A 26,454-nucleotide genomic window follows, 5' to 3' on the forward strand; every position below is an offset into this window, starting at 1 on the left:
CGCGAAAGCATCTAACTCAGGTTCTGAGCCACTGGCTGTTTGGCAGAGACAATGAGAATATGTTTTCACTCCAAAACAATCAGCATTAGCTGTAGCTTCCTGGATTATCACACCTGCTTTGTCTACTCTCAGGGTTGTCTTGAGGCATCTGAGAGATATGTGGGGAAGCACTTTGAAAACCATAAAGTGCCATAACAATATGTTGCATGCATGCATTCATGCATGAGTCTTCTGGTTAATTGTATACTTGAGACCTTTTGTCATAAGACATTTTGTTACATGAGCTCATAAATTGGAATATGAGCAAAGATGTGACTGGGTCAAGGGAAACACTTAAATCCAGCAAGGACTTGCTGGTAGGAAAATTAAGGAGTGAATGGGTGGTGGGAAATAAGCCTAGAGTGTTAGTGCCTTAGAATGTAAATGGAAATAACAGATGGACTTGAAAACTTTTTCTTTGTTTAATATCCAGTCTTTTCATTCTTTCATCAATATTGAGCACCTAGTGAGCACTAGGCACTTTTTTAGACATCACTGTTGTTCACAGTTAGTTAGATAAGATGCTACTGCTGTCCTCCAGGAGCTTATGGGGAAGGCAGTTACAGACAAGATACAACAAAGGATAATAAATGTTTATATTTTGGAATGTACCACATGGCTGACCTTGCTGAAAAAGCTACAGTCTCGGTTAATTTCTTTTTTTTTTGCCATGCGGCATGCGGGATCTTAGTTCCCTGACCAGGGATCGAACCTGTGCCCCCTGCAGAGAAGTGCAGAGCCTTAACCACTGGACCACCAGGGATGTCCCTTGGTTAAATTTTTATCTGATTTAAATTTATTAATATTCTCTTGTTCAACTTTTTAAACTTTTAAAACTATGAAATATGTAATATATTAAAATATTTTGAGATATGTAATATAAATCTGTATTTTAACTATATATAAAATATATATATTTTAGATAACCTTAATTACGTAAAATATGGATCTTTTCTACTTGGTAAGTCATCTGAACATTCCCTACCTGACTACATTAATATTAGAGATCTCTTAAAGAAAGGGCATTGCTGCCGTCCCCTTGATGTTAGTCGCTGATGCTAGATTTTCTTTTTTGGGGGGGAGGGGCTGAGATGGGTCTTTGTTGCTGCACGCAGGCTTTCTCTAGTTGCAGCGAGCGGGGGCTACTCTTCGTTGCAATGCTCAGGCTTCTCATTGTGGTGGCTTCTCGTTGTGGACCACAGGCTCTAGGCATGTGGGTTCAGTAGTTGCAGCAGGCGGGCCCTAGAGCGTGCAGGCTTCAGTAGTTGTGGCACGTGGGCTCAGTAGTTGCAGCGCACTGGCTTAGTTGCTCCGCGGCATGTGGGATCTTCTCGGGCCAGGGCTCGAACCCGTGTCCCTTGCATTGGCAGGCAGATTCTTAACCACTGTGCCACCAGGGAAGTCCCGATGCTAGTATTTCTTAAGAGCAGAAACCTGGGTTTGAATCCTAGCTCTGCCACTTATTAGCTGTCAAACTTATTTGTACCTCCGTTTCGGTGTCTGTGAAATGGGAATAAAGATAATACCTACTCACAGTTATTGTGAGAATTGAATGAGTTAATATATGTTAGAGTGCTTAGATGAGTGTCTGGCTCACATTAAAGGCTATATAAGTGTTATCAGCAGCCATCATCATCATCATTGTTATTTGGCAGAATAAAAGTAAGTTGAGTAAAGTTTTCAGGAATGGATTTTCTCCTCAATCCCTGAAAATTACTCTAAACTAAAGGTAGAAAGATAAAGGAAGGAAACTAAACATTTTTTAGTCATCAGCTACATGCCAGGCAGCATGCTAGCATTTTACCTGCATTTTCATTTAATCCTTACACCAGTGCTCTGAAGTAGATGAGAAAACAGGCTCAGAGAAGTTAAATTACTTGCAAAAGGTCTGGTATGGCCACCGTGATGATAACTGGTCTCTGTTACTCTACATCCTATACTCTTGCATTGCACATGCCACAAAGCCTGAGAGTTCAGCAAGTTTCACTCATGATAGGTACACTTGGAATGTGCTTGTTAGGGACTTTATTTCTAATGATGGTTTAAAGGGATGTCATCCACATTTTTAGTTCCTGCTGCAGTGATTTGTTTTATATATCTGAATTTCCATCCCCCCCATTCAAAAGTATATTACAGTAGTATAAATAATATAAGTGGGACCTAGATGGAAAATATTTGAATGTGTGTAGTCTTATTAAGTTTGCAGAATTAAGCTGACCTATTATAATTTCCCAGTTTTCAAGATCACCATCATAATTATTGAAGTCATTACTCTTCAAATTAATAGCTATTTCATAGGGCTTTTAAGCCTAACTTCTGTGTAGTTAATGTATCCTAGGTGCTCAGTATAGAACTGATTATTTGGTCAGCTTTTGGAGAACATCCAGAATTAATTCAAATAACTTGGATTTAAAAGTAATTAAGTTAATTTTAATGGTTTGGTGTTCTCATATTGAAAGTAAGGCTGTTTGGTTAGGAAAGAGGGGTATTCCCTGGCGGTCCAGTGGTTAGGACTCTGTGCTTTCACTGCCGAGGGTGCGGGTTCAATCCCTGGTTGGGAACTAAGATCCCACAAGCCACGTGGCGCGCCCCCTCCCCCCCCCCAAAAAAAAGGTAAAGAGGGAAATTTTATGGATGTAAAACACCCATCCATACAATGTCAGCTTAGCTTCCTGGATGAGGTTGCCTCAAACCCCCAACCTAGAATGTGGAAGTTATATGCTCTTCTCTTCCTGAAAATATTTGTGCATTTCCTGGGTTTTATCATCTTGCAATTGCTTCTGCCTCCTAGGCACCTATTTTTCTTGCTTTGTGCCTCTGATGTGCACCATGGTGCCCTCAGATGTGATACTTGGCTCCTTCTCTGATTCTCAGAAAGGCCCTATTCATAGAGGGCATTTGTGTTTTTAGTACACCTAACTGAAGAAAGGAGGCAAAATAGAGGTGGGTAAGCCCTATATTGCATTAATACAACTTCTATTAAGGCACCCCTGTTCTGAAAATGTTCCAGACTTCCCTTGACTGGAGAACTTCACCCCCACGTAACCCCAGCTTTGCTCCACTGTACTAACTATTCTTTTCTCCTCTTCCTTTCCCTCTCCTCATCATCCTTCTCTCTTTCAGAAATAAAATAAGTTCTTCCCCTTGTCTAGTGTAAAGCAATTTCCCTTTCTTGACAGTCATTCTGGGATCTTGACAGGCATTCTGCAGGGAACCGTCCACCCCAAGGGAACATGAGTGGTGGGGGACCCTATGAGGGAACATATTTTCACAAAGAAGGCTTCTTCTAAGAGGAATTCTTGTGTTAGTTATTAGGATAGCAAAATAGAGAGTTTTTCATCTTGTTACATGGTGGCAGACGGTGTATTAATCTCAAGCTTATTGAGTCCTGCCTCCTCAATAAAGTGTCAGAAACCTAAAAATTGATTATACATGTAATTTGTCCAAATTCTACATTCTAGATAACTTTGACTAATGCAGTGTCCTTGCGTATAGAATGCATGCTGCTTACCTAAAAGTCATGAACCCGTCTAACACAAAGATGTCACCTCCTGGCATCTTTCATTATTAACATATTTCATTTATACAAAAAGAATTTTGGCTTTTGAAACACAATTATTTTTGTTGCCATGAATTTGTTTTGGTTTTTCTGACAGTTTCAAGTTATATGCAAAGACAGTGTATAATCTTTAAAACCTAAAACAAATGCAGAAGTGCATTTCTCAGGAAGTAAACCTTTCGTACTTCCATCAGCCTCTTCATAAATGACTGTCTGGTTGCTCTTAGCTGAAAAAAAGATCACAGCTATTTTTTTTTTACTCTTTTACCTCAATTTTGAGGACTTGTGGGGATTTCACTAAATGGCATTGTATTACACTGATCCTGTTTTAGAATTTATAAGTAAAATTCATGAAATTGCTTTTCTCTTACTATATATCAGCCCGACCTTACAGATTTTTTTTCCACTGTAGGTAATAGAGAAGAGGAAACCTAACCAATGACTGTGGAATAATATGGAAGAAGATGGAAAAAACTTGTTTAATGAGTAAGAAATAAAACTATAATAAAAAGTTATTCATAAAAACTATTCACGATAGTATTATGTATGACCAGTCTGTAATAGGTGGCCAAGGTTGGTATACTATTAGAGTGAGTGATCAGTGATCAGTCACTATCTTTGTTTTATTGCCATTCTGAGCTTTCACCACCTTTCTTACCCTTGTGAATTTCTGAGGGCTATGAATTACTTAAGCTAAGAGGGGACACAGCTATATTTGAAGAAAAAGATGGGACCTGGAGACCAGCACCTATACTGAAACAAGTCTAGGGTCGGTCTTGAAGCTTACCGGTGGTTGGATAGAGATTATGTCTGTCATGACCTCTCAAGAGTGTTAGCAACCCCTTCTCGCTCTCCAGATATTGCCAGCTGCTGTGATGTTAGGCTCACCCTGGGGATCCTGTTCATTTAACCAAGTGCAGATTGTGTGTCAGGTGATAATCAAATAGAATTCCACAGAAAATCCAATAAAAGGTGTAACTAAATTTACGAGATATAAAAATTTTAAATTACATAAGTCCATACATGCTTATTGTCAATAATTCAAACATTATAGATAACCAAAGCCTATCTGAAACTTAGCCCCCCCTCCCAGATAATATAAGTGTATGTTATGTCTTCTTCTTTGCCTGCTGGTTAAAAACTTGGGCTTAGGAGCCAGACTGTTTTTGACTAGGCATTATTTTTTTCTTTTTTTAATATATGTATTTATTTTTGGCCGCGTTGGGTCTTCGTTGCTGCGCGCGTGGGCTTTCTCTAGTTGCAGCGAGTGGGAGCTACTCTTTGTTGCAGTGCACGGGCTTCTCATTGCGGTGGCTTCTCTTGTTGCAGAGCACGGGCTCTAGGCGAGCAGGCTTCAGTAATTGTGGCACGTGGGCTCAGTAGTTGTGGCTCGTGGGCTCTAGAGCGCAGGCTCAGTAGTTGTGGCGCAAAGACTTAGTTGCTCCGCGGCATGTGGAATCTTCCCAGACCAGGGATCGAACCTGTGTCCCCTGCATTGGCAGGCGGATTCTTAACCACTGTGCCACCAGGGAAGTCCCTGACTAGCCATTATTAACTTGACGTTTGGGCAGGTTAATTTCTCTGTGCCTCAATTCCTTGGGTATAAGTGGGGACAATAAAATGCCTATGTCATAGTGATGTTGAAGATTAATTAATCTATATAAAATCTTGGAATAATGCCCAGAGCATAGTGAGTGCTCAGTAAATGTTAGCTATAATTTTCTTATGTATCCCAGTTAGCATTTTTACGTACCAACCTTCCACAGATGAAATTTTTTTCTGATACACTGCAAGAGTTAAACCATTTTGAATAAGGTCAACCCTGATGGCAAGGATTTTTAAATTTTTTCATGAATGTTTTCTTTTTGGCTTTGAGCTTCATTTCTCTCAGAGTATGCTGCTAGACTATGTGTGAGAATAGTGTTATACACCTTCGACTCTTACTACATATCTTACGGTGTAAATGATGCTTACAGGTATGTATGAATAAACAGCTGTTTTCGGACTATGATAGTTTCATCTTACCCATAAAAGTATATCTATGTCAAAAAGGATGCACAATTCTCTTGTTTCTAGATAGTGATGTCACATTTTCTGTAAAGATTCCTTTATTTTGAAGGACAAGTCTTCTTGAGTTTCTTTTTTTCTTCCTTCATAGAATCATAATAGTTTTGAAAATGTCTTTGCTATCTTTTCTATGACTTGTCAGCACTTTCTTAGGTAATACAGACAACTACCTATTTTAAGAAGGAAGGGGACTTCCCTGGTGGCTCAGTGGTTAAGAATCCGCCTGCCAATGCAGGGGACGTGGTTTCGAGCCCTGGTCCAGGAGGATCCCACATGCCACGGAACAACTAAGCCCGAGAGCCACAACTACTGAACCTGCGTGCCACAACTACTGAAGCCCGTGCACCTAGAACCCATGCTCCACAACAAGAGAAGCCACCACAATGAGAAGCCCACGCACCGCAATGAAGAGTAGCCCCCGCTCACTGCAACTAGAGAAAGCCTGTGCACAGTAACTACCCAACACAGACAGACATAAATAAATAAATAAATATTTTATTTTATTTTTTTTGCGGTATGCGGGCCCCTCACTGTTGTGGCCTCTCCCATTGCGGAGCACAGGCTCCGGACGTGCAGGCTCAGCGGCCATGGCTCACGGGCCCAGTCGCTCTGCGGCATGTGGGATCCTCCCGGACCGGAGCACAAACCCGTGTCCCCTGCATCGGCAGGCAGACTCTCAACCACTGCACCACCAGGGAAGCCCCAATTTATTTATTTTTCAAAAAAAGGAAGGACGCTAAAACAGCCATCTCTTTTTAATATTTTCCTCCTGTATTGTTCTGGGGCTCTTTATTATGGACTATTCTGTCTGCTGTGACTTTTTTTCTTTCTTTTTTAAAAAAAAATTCATTTATTCGTTTTTGGTTGCGTCAGGTCTTAGTTGCAACATGCGGGATCTTTCGTTGTGGCATACGGGCTCTTTGTTGCAGTGCACGGGCTTCTCTCTAGTTGTGGTGCACTGGCTCCAGAGCGCGTGGGCTCTGTAGTTGCAGCACACGGGCTTAGTTGCCCCGCGGCATGTAGGATCTTAGTACTCTGACCAGGGATCAAACCTGCGTCCCCTGCATTGGAAGGTGGGTTCATAACCACTGGACCACCAGGGAAGTCCCTGCTGTGACTATTTTAGAAGACAAATATACAAAAACAGAAGTTAACATTGACTATTTATTATGTGTTAGGCAGAGTTTTAAGTGCTTTACTCATTTATTCATTATCTCATTTAATCCTGTCATCCACTTATGAGGCAGATGCTGTTATTATCTTCATTTTAAAAGCTGAGAAAAGCGAGGCACAGATTAAGTAACTTGCTCAGTCACGTTGCAAGTGCAGCTTCAGGATTCAAACCCAGGTCCTCTGCTCCAGAGCATGTGCTGTTGATCAGTGGGATGCTGGCCTAGTAGTAAACTTAGGTTTGCTAAGGTGGGTGTGGATTTAAATAATAAGATAATAAAGCCAAATATTGCCTGAAAAAGTCACCATAATACTGTTTCTGCTTGCTTGTGGAAAGGAAAATTTGAAATCGTGTGTCTTCTTAAATTTGGGAAAAATAATGATGTGAGATTCATAAATAATTATTTTTTTCTTCACCGTACTTAAATGAATACAACTGTTTTACATCTTTATGAATTGTTTGTAGTAGATAGAAATCACCTGACTCTAGCTAAGGAACAGTACATCTTTAGAACTGAGTTGATTTGTAGATTACCATTTAATTTCTATTGGTAGAAACATGCAGACAGAAGACTGAACTGTGCAGCAGGTTGGAACTGATTGGTTTGAATGACAGTCAGCAGGAAGTTGTTGAAGAGAAGAAAAGGCAGGAGAAAGGTGACTTACAGGTCTTATAATTAGAATGTCACAAGTGATGGTCTAAAAAGTAAATGTAAATTAACAATCGACATTTATATAGCAACTGGAAGGAGTTATACTGCATGGTTTTTGTTCTGGGGTTTGTCTTGTCAGAGAGAAATACTGGCTTTTCTTTTCTTCAAATAACAGTTCATTTCCTGTTGAAATATGGTAAAGTACAAAGAGTAAGCATCATTTAAAGTAACAGCGAGTATGCTGATAAAATGTTTTGGCTTTACTGTAAAGTGTGGCTACAGGTAGTTATGTTTTCCTCTCTCCATCTTCTTGAACTCTCTTTCCTTGTTTGAGAATCCCTTCTGAATGTTCATCAGAGTTATGAACATTAGTGTACTCTTAGTGTACATATCTTTTTTTTTGATGTGAAACATTTTTAAAGTCTTTTTTGAATTTATTACAGTACTGCTTCTGTTTTATGTTTTGGTTTTTTGACCATGAGTTGGCCGCGAGGCATGTGGGAACTTAGCTCCCCGACCAGGGATGGAACCCACATTGGAAGGCAAAGTCTTTTACAACAATGTCTTAAATTGTGGCCCAGGAGCCCCTGAGACCCTTTTGGGAGTCAAAGCTATTTTCATAACAATATTAAAACATACTTGTGTATGAGTATGCGGTGGAGTTTTCCAAAGACTTCATGATGTACAATCAACTGAATTCAGACTCTCTTCCTTATTCCAGACACTAAAAAGATTTGTAAAAATGTAGAATGAGGCCACTCTTCTCATTAGATTTACAATGAGAATTACTGAGGTTTATCTCTACATTAGAACATTACAATGACCCCAACGTGGGCCAGAAAGTCACGGTGCTCTCTCTAGTGACTGGGCGGACTGTGCCTGCCACACAGCGCCTCCTTGTAGGTTCTAGTGACATCCTGATTGGTTGCGGCTGTGTCTCCCAGTCTAGAAAAGTGAATATTCTGTTCCTTTTTCTTAATTGTGCTAGAGGGTATGTTCCAGATTATAAGGAGCTATGGAAATACTCATTTAAAGGTGAAAGGAGGGTTTGATTTTAAGGAGGAAGACTGTCCAACCTTGCCAATCAGTGACCCCACTGATATATACCAAATTCAGAATGTTCTTTGTATCGGTTGCTCCCAACTTTGGGAGGACCAAAAGGACCTTTCAGGACAGCCTTTTATTTTTCAATATTAATTGAGCATCTATGATGTTCCAATCCTGTTCTAGGGGCTAGGGCTGGAAATAAGTCAGTGAACAAAATGAAAGCAAAAAAACCTCTACCCTCACAGAGCTTCCATCCCAGCCTTTGAGTCTTTTGCCATAGTCACAGCTCCCTCTTCAGGGGAGTCTCAGAGTTCATGGTAGCGTAGCTGCTGTGGAGCTTGAACACTGACTGCTGTCTCTCAATGGCTAAGTGCTGAGGATAGAGTGGGAACTGCTTGACGTTTTGTGATTTTTTTTTTTTTTTAAGGGCACCAAATGGTCTGGGATTTTTCAAATCTTACCTGGAACCCCAATATAGCAATAAAGGTGGGCCTATCCAGTTACCCTTGTTGTGGTTGTTTTAATCTTATTTTGTTTTCAAAGTTAGTGCCACTTTTGTCAAAAATTTTAACTTTTAAAACAATTCAATACCAACTGATGTTAAATTTATTCTAATTGTTTTTTATTATTTGAAGAAAAATGTTCATATATGCATGAGATTTTCATTGGCTGGTGAGTTGCACCCAAGACCCTATAATTTGTTTAATAGACTTTTATACAGAAAGAGATTACTTGGCTCATTAGATTGAGTCATTTAATAATGGCTGGAAGGTTAACAAATGTGGCCATCAGACTCCTGCTCAGCGGCTGGGTGTCTCTTGTATCACTCACAACTTCAGCCATTTCCAAACGCAGACGATTGGGAATACCATTAGAATATTAATGGGAAAAGAAACTGACATGCAAAATGTGAATGGCCAAAAATTGTCCCTAAAGATTATTTTAACATTTTTAATTTCCAAGAGTTCTACATCAAACTTGGCCTTCCAGCTTAAGGAATTCTCAATTGTAACAGGAGTGCCATGAAATAATTGCTTTTCAGCTGCTTCTGCTTCTTTTTCTTTTTGTTTCTTTTCTTCTTCTCTTATAGTTTTTATTTGATCTGCCATTTCATTTGATTTTTCTTGCACAGCTGTCACTAAAGTAGAGATCATCACTATACCAAGGTTTTCTTCTGCCTGTAATGCTAATAATTCTTTTTAATGTCTGAGACATCATTATCTTCTAGATTTTTCTGGGAGAATATTTCCTAGAGGGATGCCTCATCTGGGTACTTTTCACTGTATGTAAACTTGAGGATAGTCTAGACAGTTTCATCACTTTCTTCAGCCTCAGATGTCATAGTAATAGTGAAACTGGGTAGATTTTCTGATAACACTTAGCAGGACCTTGTCAAGTGAAACATTAGTGAAGGAGAATGTGGTATCAGGAGAGTCCATTCATATTTTGGAAGACTTTGTTAGGGAGGTTGAATTAATGTACAGTCAAGCTGTGAAAGAGTTGGGGTAGATTGCATGGCTCCTTGCTGTCATCTGTCACCATGGCCCTCTCTGATGCCCATGAATTGCCCAGACATCCTGGTGGCCACAGCATTGGCCAGGTGGGCTCAGGTACAAATATCCAGGCTAAGAGGCCTGGGGCCCAAACCCAGGCTAGGAGCAACACCTGCTCCCTCAGCAAACTTCTAAAAGAAGAAGGTAACTTCTGAATCCACGCCTTCTTCATTTACTGCCTAATCTGTGTGTAACACTCCCTTCTACCTTCTGTCCTTTGGGAATCCCTCAGACCCATCTTCCCTAGGAAGGCTTTGTTTACAGGTCCCTGAATGACCTTCTTTGTTCTTTCCCAGGATTCTGTAGACTATAATAGCCGGAAGGACAAAACTATAAGGTCAGTTAATAAAACAAATAATATAAGCAGGTTCACATGTAGTTTATATTTATTTATAATTAAAAATAATAATGCTATTATAAAAATAGAACTATATAGAAGTAGTTCTAAAAATAAAGTGGCTTCTATCCTGTAGATAAGTATTTCTCAAACTTCTGACATTTGTATACCACTGCATGATTTTTACCACATTCCAGTAACACCTGTAGAGTTACTTAATATTTTTCTATGAACCAGATTACTTTTTTTTTAACCTAAAAGCCTACTTGAATCTCACCCTAAAAAATATCTATGGAGTTATGGATTTTCTATTCTTCTATAAGACACAATTATAATCATATATGACTACTACGTTCAAAAATATTTACCTCTGGAGAGCTCCATTTCTGCATAAGACAGAGTAAGCACACTTGGCCCAGTGTCTCCCACTGAATGCAGCTAAAAACCTGGTTAGAACTCGTGGAACAGCAATTTGAGGACTCTGAAAAGTCAATAGTAGCAGGTGGATTAGAGAAGACCAGGATTTGAAGTACCACCATTAGTGTCCCCTGGCCTGGACGGAGTGTAGCCCACACCTGGATGTGGGCACCAGGCATGGACAGAGAGAGCTCCAGGAGAAACCCTCCAGTTTTGACTTGAGTGGGAGAGGAGAACACTCTTCTAACACTCAGAGAAAGAGGGATAGAAACTTCCTCCTTTAAAAAATTTCCCTCCCTTCTCTCAGGCCCCAGCTGCCAGGCAATCTTGTGATGTTGGTGCTGGCAGTGACAACAGCAGAGAGCCACAGATGCCTAAAACTCTTAAGGGAGAGGAACATTCCTCTCCAGTTGGAGAAGCTATAGTCCTAAAAAGGATCCCTCAGCTTTTTTCTTTCTCTTTGTCTTCCTGTTGCCTAGCCCTCAAAATATGTGATAGAATGGGATAACAAAAGCCTCAGCTTTCTGGCTAGAAGACAGAAAGGGAAGCTCCAAGGAACTGAAAAGTACCTGGGAGACCGTGGAGAAGGAGGAGCTCAGGAAAGCAACCCCGTAGAATTATTTGTGAACTCCTGGGTCCACCCCTCAACAGCACATGCATGGATCTGATCCTGAACAGCATACCAAAAACCATTAGAATCGACTATGAGATAAATCTCTGTCCGGGGCCTAGACTGGCCACTGGGTAGCGCTCATGCCAGACAGATCCTAATACCTCTGCAAAGGCTTGACTGTGGAACTGATACTTAAACCATACCTCACAGAAGGGTTGGTTGGGACTTGTGATTTGAATCCAACCAGGTTGATTCCTGGCCAAAACAAATATTAACATTTTCCTTAGGATTTAAGCAAGACTCATAATCTCGTAATATTAAAAATGTGCAGGATACAGTACAAAATGATTCAACCTACAGGAAAACTCAACTAATGGGGAAAAGGTAACCAATAGATGCCAACACTAAGATAATACCTCTCCCCTACACATGGATTATCCCTTCCCTTCAATTTGATTGGCAAGCCTAGGCCACATGACCACTGCTGGGCTTGTGACCACTGCCAGGGGGTGCCGTGCACAAACTGGCTGAGACCTCACAGGACCCACCGCTGGACCTAGTGCTTCTCCCGAAGCACATGGCCCTATCGAGGAAGAGTGGCTGCTCAGGGTAAAAGCAAACAAACAAAAAGACCAGCCCCTACTTTCAGACTTCATAAAAACTTATCTAACTTTGCTCTCAGATTTTAAGGGACTTTTCTATGGTAAGGTACAAAGATGATTGGGAAGAGACAATCTATCATAGGACTCAATACAAATTTTATTAAGCCCTTTGTGTATGATTCTTTCTATTTTTATTTTTTAGGCAGATGGGTAAACATGCCTCTAGGCTAACTGTCACCTTAGCACCGAGATAAATAACCGGTTGAAGAATACAGATGTAATGAGCTACACCTTAGCCTTTGTAGCTGAAGATGACTGACCAATAATTACCATCTAGCCAGCGGGTCCCCACCAGCTGTGCACGCTGGCCTGTGATTTGCAGCTGCAGCCTCCATGTGCTGAGTTTGGCACTGTGTGCACCTGCCATCCTCTCTTCAGAAAGAAGTACTCCAGGTGCTCATCAATGCTCCCTAGGTTTATCTGCTGCTGTGATTTCTCTGAGTCCCCAGTGGTGCTGTATTATTTTAAGTCTTGCTTTAGTGTGTCTTCAAAGTGTTTCTTTTTCCTATTCTGCTTGGGTTATCTCTGTTTAGCTCATCACACAGCAGCTACTTGGGAATGCAAAGCTGAGCATTTCAGAAAGCATGCTTGAGAGAGAGGCTACTGAAAGTGGTAGAGCTTATTAATATTACAAGTTCTTAAAGCGTTAAGTGCGTCAAGTTTCGAGTTGTGCAAACGTTTTCCATCTGAAAAATGTCTGAAAGAAGGCAGTTTTCGATTGTAAACAAACCTGCAGCATTGAAATGGCAGGGTCAGATTGTGAGGGACTCAACAGTCGGATTCTGCTTGTAGAGGTATGCCATATTGTGTTTTATAAGAAATAATATTTGATCATTCAGATGACCAAAATATATTTCTCATATATATTTGGCCTTTGTCCACAGTTCCTGGCTCACAGCCTCCAAAACCCATGGACTTTCCTAAGTACTGAATGATAAAGGTGTCCTTGGTTATGTTAATGAGGTGACTTTTGGAAAGCACCTAAGGATGGGAGCTGGTTGCCAATGAAGCCAACCATGTGATTAGAGGGTGGGAACTTTCAGTTTTGCCCCCTGACCTCTGGGATTGGGAATAGGGCTGGAGGTTGAATCAACCCCTAGTGGTCAATGATTTAATCAACTGTGCCTATGTAATGAAGCCTCCATAAAAACCCAAAAGGATGAGGTTCAGAGAGCTTCCACGTTGGGGAACCAGAATGCTTCCATGTGCCACTGTGCTGGGCCCCCATCTCCATGGGAACAGAGGTCCCTTTGTTCGGGAGCTCACCCTATGTATCTCTTTGTCTGGTTGTTGATTCATATTCTTTGTGATAAATTGGTAATCTAGTTAGTAAACAGGTTTTCCTAAGTTCTGTGAGCCATTCTAGCAAATTAATTGAACCCAAAGGGGGAGTCATGGGAACCTCTAGTTTATAGCCAGTTGGTCAGAAGCACAGGTAACAAACTGGGCTTGCGACTGGTGTCTGAAGCGGAGGTGGTTTTGTAGGACTGAGCCTGTGGAATCTGATTCTATCTCTGGGTAGTGTCAGAATTGAGTTGAATTCTGAGGCACCCTGATGGCGTCCAGGAATTGCCTGTTGGTGTGGGGAAGCCTCCATACGCACACATGTTGAATTGGGCCCAGGAACCTAATGTAAGGTGACTGAGAAGAGCCCAGAGCAATAATTTGCCCCAAAATACCTGTACATTACCTTTATAATATTGGACCAATGGGAAGAAGAGTTTGTGTGGGTCAGGTTGAAGGATCTCAGCAGAGAGCATAATCCTCGTCATAATCCTAACTTTGTTGGCAGTGTCAGTGTGTGATGTGGAGCAAGTCACAGGATCACTTTACATAATGACTATCATTTCTTGAGCTCTGACTTGTGCCGGGCATTGCTCTAAGCGTTTTACATACGTTAACTCATTTAATTTTCACAACAACGCTATGAGGTAAAAACTATTATTGTCCCCATATTACAGATAAGGAAACTGAGGCCCAGAGAGATTGTTTTTCCAAGACCATATATAACTAATAAGGACAGAGCTAGAAGTCCAAACCCAGCAGCTTGGCTTGAACTTTTAATCACACTATGCTATACTGCCTCTCAGTTTATTTGTAAATGACACATTAAAAATATGTACCATAACTATTTTACAGAGTTATAAGAAGCAGAAAATAAAATAATAAAAGTACTTTTAATAAGGAAATAATGCTATGCAAAAGAAAACTGTAGCCAAGAGCCAACACCAATGTTGGCAATTACCATGAGAAACCCTTCTCTAGAGGACTGTGACGTTTATTTTTATTTTTTAAAAATATTTATCTATTTATTTGGTTGAGCCAGGTCTTAGTTGCAGCAGGCAGACTCCTTATTTGCAGCTCGTGGGCTCCTTAGTTGTGGCACATGGGCTTCTTAGTTGCGGCACATGGGCTTCTTAGTTGCAGCATGCAAACTCTTAGTTGCAGCATGCATGTGGGATCTGGTTCCCTGACGAGGGATCAAACCCGGGTCCCCTGCATTGGGAGCATGGAGTCTTATCCACTGTGCCACCAAGGAAGTCCTGAGGACTGTGACCTTTAGAATCATAGATTCATAAGGTTAAAAGGCTCTCCAAAGCTTTGGTCCAAGAGGACTTTATCTAAAACAGTGGTTCCCAGATTTTTTTTTTTTAATTTCATAGATCTATAAAATACACACTTGCAGGACTTCCCTGGTGGCGCAGTGGTTGAGAGTCCGCCTGCCGATGCAGGGGACACGGGTTCGTGCCCCGGTCCGGGAAGATCCCACATGCCGTGGAGCGGCTGGGCCTGTGAGCCATGGCCGCTGAGCCTGCGCGTCCGGAGCCTGTGCTCCGTAACGGGAGAGGCCACCGCAGTGAGAGGCCCGCGTACCGCAAAAAAAAAAACAAAAACAAACAAACAAAATACACACTTGCATGCACACATGTATGCCAACCCAAACTACTATCTGTTATCATCGCCGTAAGAGAAAGGGCACTTAACACCAAGAACATGGAGAGATACAATATCTTAACAAAGAACAGTGTTTCCCAAGAACAAAACAGATAGGAATCTTACCCTGGCCAGTGGAATTATGGGTCTGAAGAGTAGTTGGGGAATGCCTTCATCTGGACTGGTGGGTTTAGATCCTGTTTGGGTTAGGAGGAATTACCTTGGGATAGAATGAACTCCCAAGTGATTGCATCAGTCATATCAGTTGGAAGCACATTCAGGAAAATAACTAGTTGAACTGTAGTTTACCTTGCTTCTTAGTAAAGCTTTTAGTGTGTTTGCTTTGGCAGCCTAATAAGAGGCCATTACCTACTCAGGTTCTCTGTGTTTATTTCTCATCTTCCATGTGAGATTGAAAATGCTGAGATCACAGGTCTCATTTGTGCTGAACAAATGTTTTAATGCTTTTTCTTTAAAAAAAAGAAAAAAAGGAAAAGACATGTAAAATTAACATCTTAACCAGTTTTGGTAAAAATGTGGTAAAAAAAATACCATTTTAACCGTTTTTAAGTGTACAATTCAGTAGTGTTGAGTATATTGACATTGTTGTGAAACGGATCTCCAGAACTTTTTCATCTTGTAAATCTAAAACTCTATACCCTTTTTCTCCTCTCCCCAGTTACTGGTAACCACCATTATACTTTATGTTTGTAGGAATTTGACTATTTTAGATACCTCATGTAAATGGAATCATAATAGTGTTTGTCTTTTTTTGTGACTGGCATATTTCATTTAGCATAATGTCCTTAAGGTTCATCCATGTTATAGCATGTGTCAGAATTCCTTCCTTTTTAAGGCTGAATAATATTCCATTGTGTGTGTGTGTGTGTGTGTGTGTGTGTGTGTGTGTGTATACCAGTTTGTTTATTCATCCATTGATGAGCATTTCTCTGACGATTAGTGATGTTGAGCATCTTTTCAATGCATGTTAGCCATTTTATATATCATCTTTGGAGAAATGTCTGTTCAGGTCCTTTGCCCATTTTTTAATTGGGTTATTTGATTTTTTTGTTGTTGAGTTGTAGAAGTTCTTTATATATTCTGGATATTAACCCCTTATGAGATACATTTGAAAATATTTTTTCCCACTCTGTAGGTTGCCTTTCACTCTGTTGATTGTGTCCTTTGATGCACAAAAGTTTTTAAGTTTGATGTAGTCTACCTCTCTATTTTTGCTTTTGTTGCCTGTGTTTTTGGTATAATATCCAAGAAATCATTGCAAAGTCCAATGTCATGAAGATTTTCCCCTATGTTTTCTTCTAGGAATTATATAGTTTTAGGTCTTATGGTCAGGTCTTTAATCCATTTTGGGTTAACTTTTGTATATGGTGTAAGTTAAGGGTCCAGCTTCATTTCTTTACATGTGGATATCAGTTTTCCTAACACCATTTGTTGAAGAGACAGTTCTTCACTGAGTGGTCTTGGCACCCTTGCTAAAGTTCATTTGACCATATACATAAGAGTTTATTTCAGGACTGTCTGTTCTATTCCATTTGTCTATTTGTCTTTATGCCAGTACCATACTGTTTTGTACTATAGCTTTGTGGTAGGTTTTGAAATCGGAAAGTATGAGTGTGTTCTTCTGTGTTTTTTTTCAAAATTGTTTTCGCTCTTTGGAGTCCCTTGAGATTCCATATGAATTTTAGGGTGTATTTTCCTATTTCTGCAAAAAATGCCGTTGGAATTTTGATAGGGATTTCACTGAACCTGTAGATCATTTTGGGTAGTATGGACATCTTAACAACGTTAAGTTTTCCAATCCATGAACATGAGATGTCTTTTCATGTATTTGTGTTTTCTGTAATTTCTTTCAGCAATGTTTTGTAATTTTCAGTATACAGGTCTTTTACCTCCTTGGTAAGGTTTATTCCCAAGTATTTATTCTTTTTTATTCCATTGTAAATGGAATTGTTTTCTTAATTTCCTTTTCAGATTTCATTGTTAGTGTATAGGAACACACTGACTTTTGTATGTTGCTTTTGTGTACTACAACTTTGCTGAATTTATTAGTTCTGTGTGTGTATGTGTGTGTGTGTGTGTTTGTAACCTTTAGAGTTTTCTACATATAAGATCATGTCATCTATGAACAGAGGTCATTTTACTTCTTCTTTTCTGGTTTAGATGCCTTTTGATTTTTTTCTTGCCTACTTGCTCTGGCTAGGACTTTTAATACTATGTTAAACGGAAGTGGTGAGAGCAGGCATCCTTGCCTTGTTCCTGATCTTAGAGGAAAAGCTTTCAGTTTTCATCATTGAGTATGATGTTAACCATGCGCTTTTCATAAATGGGTTTGGGGGTCCCCAGAACTCTGCAGTCACTCAGACCTCAGGATTTTGGTGTTTTTAACAGATGGATTATTGCGTCCACTACATTTGTCTTCTTTTGAACTTCAGTCTCAGAAGATAAAGCCTCATCTGCAGTTTTAGAGACATTCTATGTCATTGACATGTACGGACACCAAGTGAGGATTCCTTATTTCTTAAACCTGTTCAATGATATCAGCACCTTAATGGGTTCTGCCCCACTTTCCACTAAAGTCTAGGTCATATCTGGAACAATTCTATGAGATATTTCCTTTACTGGCAGACTCATAAGCTGGCCTCCTAGAATAAGTAGTATTAAGTGGTCCCTTAGAAGTCTGTTGATTGGTCTCTTGGAATATGTAATGTTTATTATTTTGCTTCTGCCAATATTAGATATGATTTTTTTTCCTGATAGTTCTTTCAAAGCAGTTTAGTTCTTATTAATTCTGGTAAGTTCTTGTGTGAGTGATAGGTACAGTGATAATGTATATGTTTTGATAAATTGGCTGTAGTGGAGTTGGGTGATTTGATGGGGACTTTACCGTTGGCTATAGGCTGTTAGTGACCAGTAACTTAAAAATAACAAACTGAAATTTACTGTGAGATGTCAGACTCAGAAGCACATGTTCAGAAACGAAAGGTTTAACTTTAGAATAATTACTTTTCTAGTTATTCATATGTATTTAAAGCTACACGTAATGAATCACGTATTTACCTTGTTTCATTATACCTCACTGATATTATAACTTGATAGGTATGGACAACGTTCAGCACAGTTACCACAGGCAACATGGGAAGGATGCAGGAAAAAAATGATGAAGTCAGTGAGGCTTATTTTTTTGTTCTCATACTATTTTTTAGGGATCTCCCTCCTTGCTGTCCAATACTCCTTAAGGCTCAAGTCTCCCTTCTACAGGGTCTTAGTCAGTGATTCATACTTTTCTTTCCCTCTTTAGTTTCTTCCTCACTGCATTTAGCTATGCAGTATCCTGCCCCTTAGCACCCAGCTTTCTGCTTCCTGCTATGGTAAATTAATCTACGCTTAATTATTAGCAGTTGATTGGCTTTATGTGTTTCCCTTATAAGATTCTCTGTTTGTCTTTAATGAGAGTGTCAGTCCCTTAATCCGAGTGGTGGGACTCACTGGCAGGCCAGGAGGCTGATATCTTTAAAATAGGAGAAGTGGCTGGGACTTGTGGGATTTAAACTACATGAAGTTCGCTGCCTGGGTGTGCACTGGCCTTCTATTCTCTTGTGCCAGCTCACTATAGTTGAGTTCCCAGAAGTACTTCTGCTTTATTCTTAAGGAGAGATGAGGGTTCATGCACAGTTCACGTCTTTGAAATGCCTTCTATGCCTTATTTGAAAGAAGGCCCCTTTTATATTTTTGCCACGCAGCACATTCTGTTGGACCTGTAAGTATTCAATGGGCATACCCCTGTTGGTGAGTGTGAGCTGAGCCTGATTCTGCTTCTTTAATTCAACAGCATTTTATGGTGCTCTGGGTTTGTTTTTAGCATCTTAATTGGACTTTTACTAGCCTTGCTCTGTGTTGCTATTAAACACAATTTTTAAAGACCTAAGAAAAATAGATAATAAATAATAAAACCTTTTAATTTGTTTTGGAAAGATAGTGATTTTTCTCATTTTTAATATAAAAGTATCCTCTAATTTCTCATTTAAGAATATTTTAGTATGAAGACCTTATTAGATGAAACTATCTGGGTAAAGTCAAGACCAGATAGTCAGCTACTGTAAGCTGCTCAATTAGCCAGCCTGACTCTAAGCCCTGTGGAAGCAAAAATAACTTTTGGGAATGAGTGACAAGGTGGCCAAGTCAGCCAGTACTTTGTTTAGAGTCAGTCACTTTCAGAACGCAGTTACGTGGCCATCTCATTTGAGTCTCCCTCAGAACAATTCTTTGAAGTGTAGGTATTATTGTTCTCCAGTTTTATAGATTTGAGAAACTGAGGCTTATAGTATACTTTTATACTTGGAATGATTTGTGTGTGTGGGGGTCCTCCATCATTCAGCTGATTGCCTTCACCATCAAAAAACACACCCACACTCTCACACCCACGCTCCTTCAGAGAGGTTGGTTGTGTGTTGAGAGAGAGATTTTGCTGCCCGGTACACTGGAATAGTGTTAGGAGCTGTCCATGAAGGAAATGAAGATCTCTTGAGAGTTGGAAGGGTCTGCTTACAGGATTCCCTTCTACTGACAATTTTCGGTAGTGGCCTCTGGGGAAGCAGAGTAGAAATTACCTTGGTACCTTGGCTGATATGAAATTTCAAATGATTGACACGACCGACTGAGGCTGTGCTATATAAGACCCTCTGCAATAAGCCAAAGAGGTCTGCACTTCGCTGGTCATAAGCTTATGGAAAAACAAGTGGGGGGTTCTTTTTGCAGTGATTAGTGCTACTAGAATATAATTCCTTGGGTTCTCCATATGCCATAAATATCATCAGACTGCCTGTCCCTAAATCTTATTTTCTAATAAAAGCATAGTAAATCATATATGCCCTGCACTTATCTTCAGCCATCTTGCTGATGCCTGAATTTTTAAGATTATTGAAACAGTTTCCTCAGTGCTGTATCCTTTTTGAAAATAGGTAATACATGAATTTTTTTTCCCCAAAAGGTACAAATGTTGATGACTCTCTCATTTCCATCTCTACCCCCTGTTTGCCACTACAGGGCATGTGGTGTTACCCGTTTCTTGTTTATCTTCTTAATTGCATATGAGAGAGAGATTCTGCATGTGTAGTTTTTTTAGTCTTGATGCATATTATATACACTACTCTACCCCTTTTCTTTTTCACATACTGTATTTTGAATTGTTGTACACAGAGGCCTGCCTCTTTAGAAAACAAAACAAAAAACTACAGGTGGTTTCAGTTATATGGCCAATTTATAATTTATTTAACCTGTTCTCAATTAAAGTGCCTGAGTGTTTTGTTTGTAGCTTCAGGTTTTCTCCTTTTGTATGTATGTAACAAATACCGCTTTGTATTTGGCCCCTTCTCTTTGGACATCTGTCTTCTTTGCTCTTGAAATAAAGTGCTGAAAAGTTGTGTCTTGGGACTTCCCTGGTGGCGCAGTGGTTAAGGATCCACCTGCCAATGCAGGGGACATGGGTTCAAGCCCTGCTCCGGGAAGATCCCACATACCGCAGAGCAACTAAGCCTGTGCTGAACCTGTGCTCTAGAGCCTGCGAGCCACAACTACTGAGCCCGCATGCCACAACTACCGAAGCCCGTGCGCCTAGAGCCCGAGCTCCGCAACAAGAGAAACCACTGCAATGAGAAGCCCACGCCCCGCGATGAAGAGTAGCCCCCACTCGCCGCAACTAGAGAAAACCCAGGCGCAGCATCAAAGACCCAACACAGCCAAAAATAAATAAATACATACATACATTTTTTAAAAAGTTGTGTCTCCATTTATGCAAAATATGATGGACCTCCATCCTAACAGATGTGCTTTGGTATATTATTGGGGAAGGCACAGGATTAAATATACTACTATCCTTTTAAGAAACAGGACATCAGGAAGATGGGGTTTCCTTTCGTTAGAGCAGCCACTGAAATCACCAACTAATCCTGACAATCCATTTGTAAATTCTAGTCAGATTTATTTTCTGTCCACAGAAATTGTTCCTTCTTTTCCTCTGCAGGCAGTTCCTAACATATATATGTGTCTTCCATACAAATGGCCATGTGTGGAAAGCCCTCTTTAGCCATGTGGGGAAAGCGGGAGGAGGGAGATTCCCAATTTCACTGCCTGGGCTGCAGCTGGGAAAGCAGTTCTTGGCATTTTAAGTTGAAACTTTGCATTAATTTTCTCAGAATAATGCATTTGATAGTTAGCTTCCGTAGTGGTAGCACTAGTATTCTGGTACGACACCAAGGATACATGATGGGCTCAATAGCTTTTTAACTGGACCAAGTGCTATTTGTAGCATTGCTTCTATGAGAAAATATATTCCAAAGTCTCAGCTGAAAACAACCTGTTGGTTGATGTTTGTGAATATTGTATTGGATCTTTGTGGCCAGATTTCGCTTCCCCAGACATCACATGGACTGGGAGTAACCTTTATCTGACTGGAGTCAGAGAAACAGAAATTTTTTTTTTTTTTTTTTTTTGCGGTACGCGGCCCTCTCACTGTTGTGGCCTCTCCCGTTGCGGAGCACAGGCTCTGGACGTGCAGGCTCAGCGGCCATGGCTCACGGGCCCAGCCGCTCCGCAGCATGTGGGATCCTCCCGGACCGGGGCATGAACCCACGTCCCCTGCATCGGCAGGCGGACTCTCAACCACTGCGCCACCAGGGAAGCCCCAGAAATTTTTTTTTAATATAATTTTTGTGCTACTGTTTTTTGCTGTGACTACAGTGAAATTCAGAAAGGCATAGGATGAGCTCCTTGCCACCTGGATAATCAGAGTTAGTGAGGAAGAAGCAGAATTGCCAAAAAAAAAAATTAAAGAGATTTTCCTTCCCAATAAAGGAGGAAGTTTCAGAAAGAGAGAAAACATTACACTAAGCACGAACATTTCAACAGATCAACTAAAGTGGCTTTGTGCCCCCAAAAGAGAAACATCCTCAGGAAATTTTTGTGGGCAAAATTCTGGTGAAGTTTTTGAAAGAAAGTTTGGGGGGCTGCAAAGAAGTTGCTACCTGAGTCTAAAGGGTATACTTGAGGCCCAGACCAAAGGACTATGCAAGCAATCTCTGTGACTAACACTGCCAAGAAAAACTGCACTGCTTTGGTTGGGTGTGTCTTGAGGGGTAGGGAGGGTGCATCTCAAGGTAAGACTAGATATGATGGTAAAATGACAGAGATGAAAGGTGTCTCATAATTTGTATAATTTGTGAATGGTTCATATCTCAAGGTTTTCTTTTGCTATCAGAGAGTATATTGTTTGCTTTTTGTCTTTAAAAAAATTTTTTTGCAACTTTTCAAGCATACACAAAAATAAAGGGAATAGTATAATGAACTCCATGTGCCCATCAATCAGCTTCAACAATTATGAACATTTTGACAATCTTGTTTCATCTATCTTCCTGCCACTAGAGTATTTTAAAGCAAATTCCATGCATCGTAATATTTCACCTATAAATACTTCAGAGGTGTCTCTAACATACGAAGACTGAAAAAATACAGCCACAGTACTATTGTCACATTAATAATTATTAATATTAGCTAATGCTTAGTCTGTGTTTATTTTTTTGGCTGCGTTGGGTCTTTGTTGCTGTGCATGGACTTTCTCTAGTTGCAGCGAGCGGAGGCTACTCTTTGTTGCGGTGCGCAGGCTTCTCATTGTAGTGGCTTCTCGTTGCAGAGCACAGGCTCTAGGCGTGCGGGCTTCAGTAGTTGCAGCACATAGGTTCAGTAGTTGTGGCACACGGGCTTAGTTGCTCCATGGCATGTGGGATCTTCCCGGACCAGGGATCGAACCCGTGTCCCCTGCATTGGCAGGCGGATTCTTAACCACTGCGCCACCAGGGCAGTCCTAGTCTGTGTTTAAATTTCTCAAGTTTTGGACTGGGGGTTTAAGGGAGGGAGGCTGGGGGAAAGGATTACAAAGGGGCATGAAACTTTTGGGGGTGATCAATGTGTTCATTATTTTTGTTGTGTTGATTTCACAAGTATATGCAAAATGTATCAAGTTGTACACTTTAAATATGTGCAGTTCACTGTATGTCAATTCTACCTCAACGAAACTGTTAAAAAATATAGTGGTATAGCTAGAGGCAAACAGTATTTTAAAACATTTCTCCCAGTTTTCTCAAAAATATATTTTTATATTTGGTTTGTTCAAATCAGGATCTAAATAAGAACCACACATTGCATTTGGTTGATATGTTTTTAGGTTTCTTATAATCTGTAGCAAATCTATCCCCCCGCTTTTTTCTTCATGTCATTTATTTCTTAAAGACTCCAGATCACTGATCCTGTAGCATTTGCCACACTCTGATTTGGTCTGTTGGCTAATTGCAACCTTGTGGTAGCACGTTCCTGTCTCCCACATTTCTTATAACTTGGTTAGATCCAAAGGCTTCATTGGACTCAGGTTCAGTTTTGGTTTTTTTAATAATTTATTTTGGGCTGCATTGGGTCTTTGCTGCTGCACGCGGGCTTTCTCTGGTTGTGGCAAGCAGGGGTTACTCTTTGTTGCGGTGCACTGGCTTCTCATTGCGGTGGCTTTTCTTGTTGCGTAGCGCAGGCCCTAGGTGCGCAGGCTTCAGTAGTTGTGGCATGTGGGCTCAGTAGTTGTGGCTCGTGGGCTCTAGAGCACAGGCTCAGTAGTTGTGGTGCACGGGCTTAGTTGCTCTGCGGCATGTGGGATTTTCCTGGACCAGGGCTTGAACCCGTGTTCCCTGCATTGGCAGGCGGATTCTTAACCACTGCGCCACCAGGGAAGCCCAGGTTCAGTTCTTTTAGCAAGAGTACTTTATAGGTGATGCTGCTGTGAACCTCTTATTGCATCATAGCAGGGAAGCATATAATGTCTGGTTGTCCTATTTTCAATGTGAAATTGATCACTGGAGTCAGGTGCTGTCAGCCTTATCCATCCATTGTAAAGTTTCCTGTCAGCTTTCACCTAGTGGTTGGAGCTACTGACTAGATCCATTATTTCATTAGAGGTATATTATTCACTTGTGTGTGTATATGTGTCTGTGCGTGTGTGTCTATGCAATTTTAAACAAATGTATTGAGATGTAATTTACATCCAATAAACTGCATGTATTTAAAGGGCACAATTCTAGAAGTTTGACATATACGTACACTTTGACATATGTATACACATATGTACACACTTATGATGACTGCCCAGCTGCTGTAGAGAACAGTGTTTTGGAGGCATACTGCAGGGACAAACCATAATTCCTGCGGTCAGATATTTAAAGGGTAAACCCTGATTCTCTCAGCGGTAGCAATAGAATTTTTCCATGTGGCAGTGGAGTAGAAGAGGGAGCCTTTAGTTTGGACCTTGCCTTAACACTAGCTTGTCAGGGAGATCATACTAAAAGCATCACCAGGTTTGATCTGGAAGTGCCACAAATTACTAAGCTCTGAAGCAGACCTGTTTTAATCCTTACACAGCCAAACTAGTTATCTCCACTCTCGGCTGTCACTTCTCCACACAGTCACAGGTAACATTTCTCTGTGTGTGTGTGTGTGCGCACGCACACGCGCGTGCACAGGCTCCCAGTGTATTCAGAATTTCTCTGAATTTTATACGAGCAGTCTTCCTTGGCCCCCTTGCGCCCAGTCCACTATCCTCCTGGAAAAGGGGTTAAGTTTTAGGCACAGACCTCTTTGGCAAGAGTAGGCTAATGAATCAAAAAGTCTGATCCTTTGAAGGCCAGCTAGCTTAGCTTTGTTCCACAGATGGCATTTCCTTAACCCCCTGTCTGTCATCTTACATGTCTTGATCATCAGGAGACTTGGATGAAACAGTATGTATAACTCAGTACATGATCTCAGTGTGTATAGCTCAGTACATCACTGCTACCAAACAAACAATTGCAAAACATATTCAGAAGCTTCATCCCGCAAATAGCATTAACAGTAGTATACCATAATGCAGGTATCAGAATGTGAAGATCCAACCTGAGACCAAGCCTCTGTAAGGAAATGGACAGATTTTATATGCAAGATTATTTATGGGACTCTGTGAGTGTACTAAAAATTATTGAGTTGTGTGGTTTAAATGAGTGAATTTTATGGTATGTCAACTATATCTCAATAAAGTGTTTTTTTAAAAGTGTGAGAATTAAAATACATTAATTAATAGAAATGATACTTGATGTTCTAGGAACAGACGAAATCATCAAGAAGAGAGTTGAGAACAGAATCTTAAGGAGAGTCTATATTTCAAGGAAGAGAGACACACATGAAAACAGAGAAGGTGTATTTACAGACGTAGGAAGAGAACAGTAGCTTAAAATGCAGGAGTGAGTGTGTATTCAGTGTCAGGGGCAGAATAGATGTGGATGGGGACTGAGAAAGGGCTGATGAACTCAGCTCTGAGGAAATTGCAGAGACCTTTGAGAAAACACTTGCTATGAAATGAAGGTGCGAAGGAGTGAGTTGTGAGAAAGATGAAGCTGCACATTATTCTTGCCATAAATATAAAAGTAGGCAAAGGAGAAGGAGCCTAAAAATAGTGTCAAGGATAGTCTAGAGGCAGGGCAAAGTTGGGTCTGTGTGTTTTTTAGACAGGAGAGACTTGGGCATGTTGCAGCTGGAGAGGAAGGAGGCAAACAAAAGAGAGCAGAGACTGAAGGTACAGAGGGCTTACACCCAATTCTGGCTCTTAATACAGTTAGATAAGTTGGTATTTGGCACAGAGCAAAGCATCTGTACTGTGCTGGTCGTTCTGTCTTTGTCATCTCCCTGCGCTGTGGCAATCGGTTGTGTGCTGGCTGGCTCTCTACATGAACTCTACTGCTTTCTCACTGAGGAAAGCAGATCCTAATGCAAGAGAGAGAGGCATTATTGTGCAGACATAACCTTAAATCTGTAACTCGTGATTAAACAGGCTCATTCTCGAACATCAGCGCTTGATTACTGATGAGTGATGGCCAACCTCGCAAGGCCCCGGCGCACCCAGCGCATTAGCGTACCATCGCCTGTGGCCAAGAGCCGCTGCTTAAGTGGCCGTTCCGCTCTCGGGTTTAAGAGCTCAAGAACACATTTGGTTAGAGCTTCCAACCTCGTCCCAGAGAATTCAGCCTCTGCAGGAGTCTCTGAGGGACGGACGCTCTGACCTACAGGTTATCTGTCCCCCATCCACTGACCCACCCCCACATTCAGGGAGAATGGAAACGAAGGGGAACAAGGGAAAGGGCAGCAGCTGTGAGGACCCTCCACCCCTTCAGCCATCTTCCCCCCCCCACCGCCACTCCCTGCCCCACCACCCCACTGCATGCTCCCCCCTACACACTGCCCTTAGCCAAGGGCTAGCCTCACCCTTCTCAGTCTCTGCCCCTAGTTTTTGTTTTTGTTATTTTGTATCTATTTCTTTGTTTT

General features: G+C 40.9%; 1 protein-coding gene and 1 long non-coding RNA gene across 4 annotated transcripts in view; one reads left to right on the plus strand and one right to left on the minus strand.

The window, feature by feature from the left end:
- MED20 (mediator complex subunit 20) overlaps positions 1–4,132 on the plus strand; it is a 43,071-nt gene extending 38,939 nt beyond the window's left edge. For 2 of the 3 annotated variants that reach the window (XR_002179325.3, XR_002179324.3), the window contains exon 5: positions 4,011–4,132. Coding sequence is in view for 1 of the 3 variants with exons in the window: in XM_033864269.2 (XP_033720160.1) it covers positions 4,011–4,040 (30 nt within the window). In the remaining 2 variants the exon portion in view is untranslated. The remainder of the gene's footprint in view (positions 1–4,010) is intronic. The other variant, XM_033864269.2, reaches the window with a different exon arrangement.
- Positions 4,133–7,546: 3,414 nt separating this feature from the next.
- Positions 7,547–26,262, minus strand: LOC141279732 (uncharacterized). Its single transcript, XR_012334455.1, has 2 exons — positions 10,794–26,262; positions 7,547–7,671 (listed from the first exon to the last, which is right to left on the minus strand). It is a non-coding gene; the product is annotated as an uncharacterized lncRNA (long non-coding RNA).
- Between the last annotated feature and the right edge of the window lie 192 nt (positions 26,263–26,454).

This window comes from Tursiops truncatus, chromosome 10 (genome assembly GCF_011762595.2).
Source record: "Tursiops truncatus isolate mTurTru1 chromosome 10, mTurTru1.mat.Y, whole genome shotgun sequence".
In the NCBI taxonomy this organism is placed as follows: domain Eukaryota; kingdom Metazoa; phylum Chordata; class Mammalia; order Artiodactyla; family Delphinidae; genus Tursiops; species Tursiops truncatus.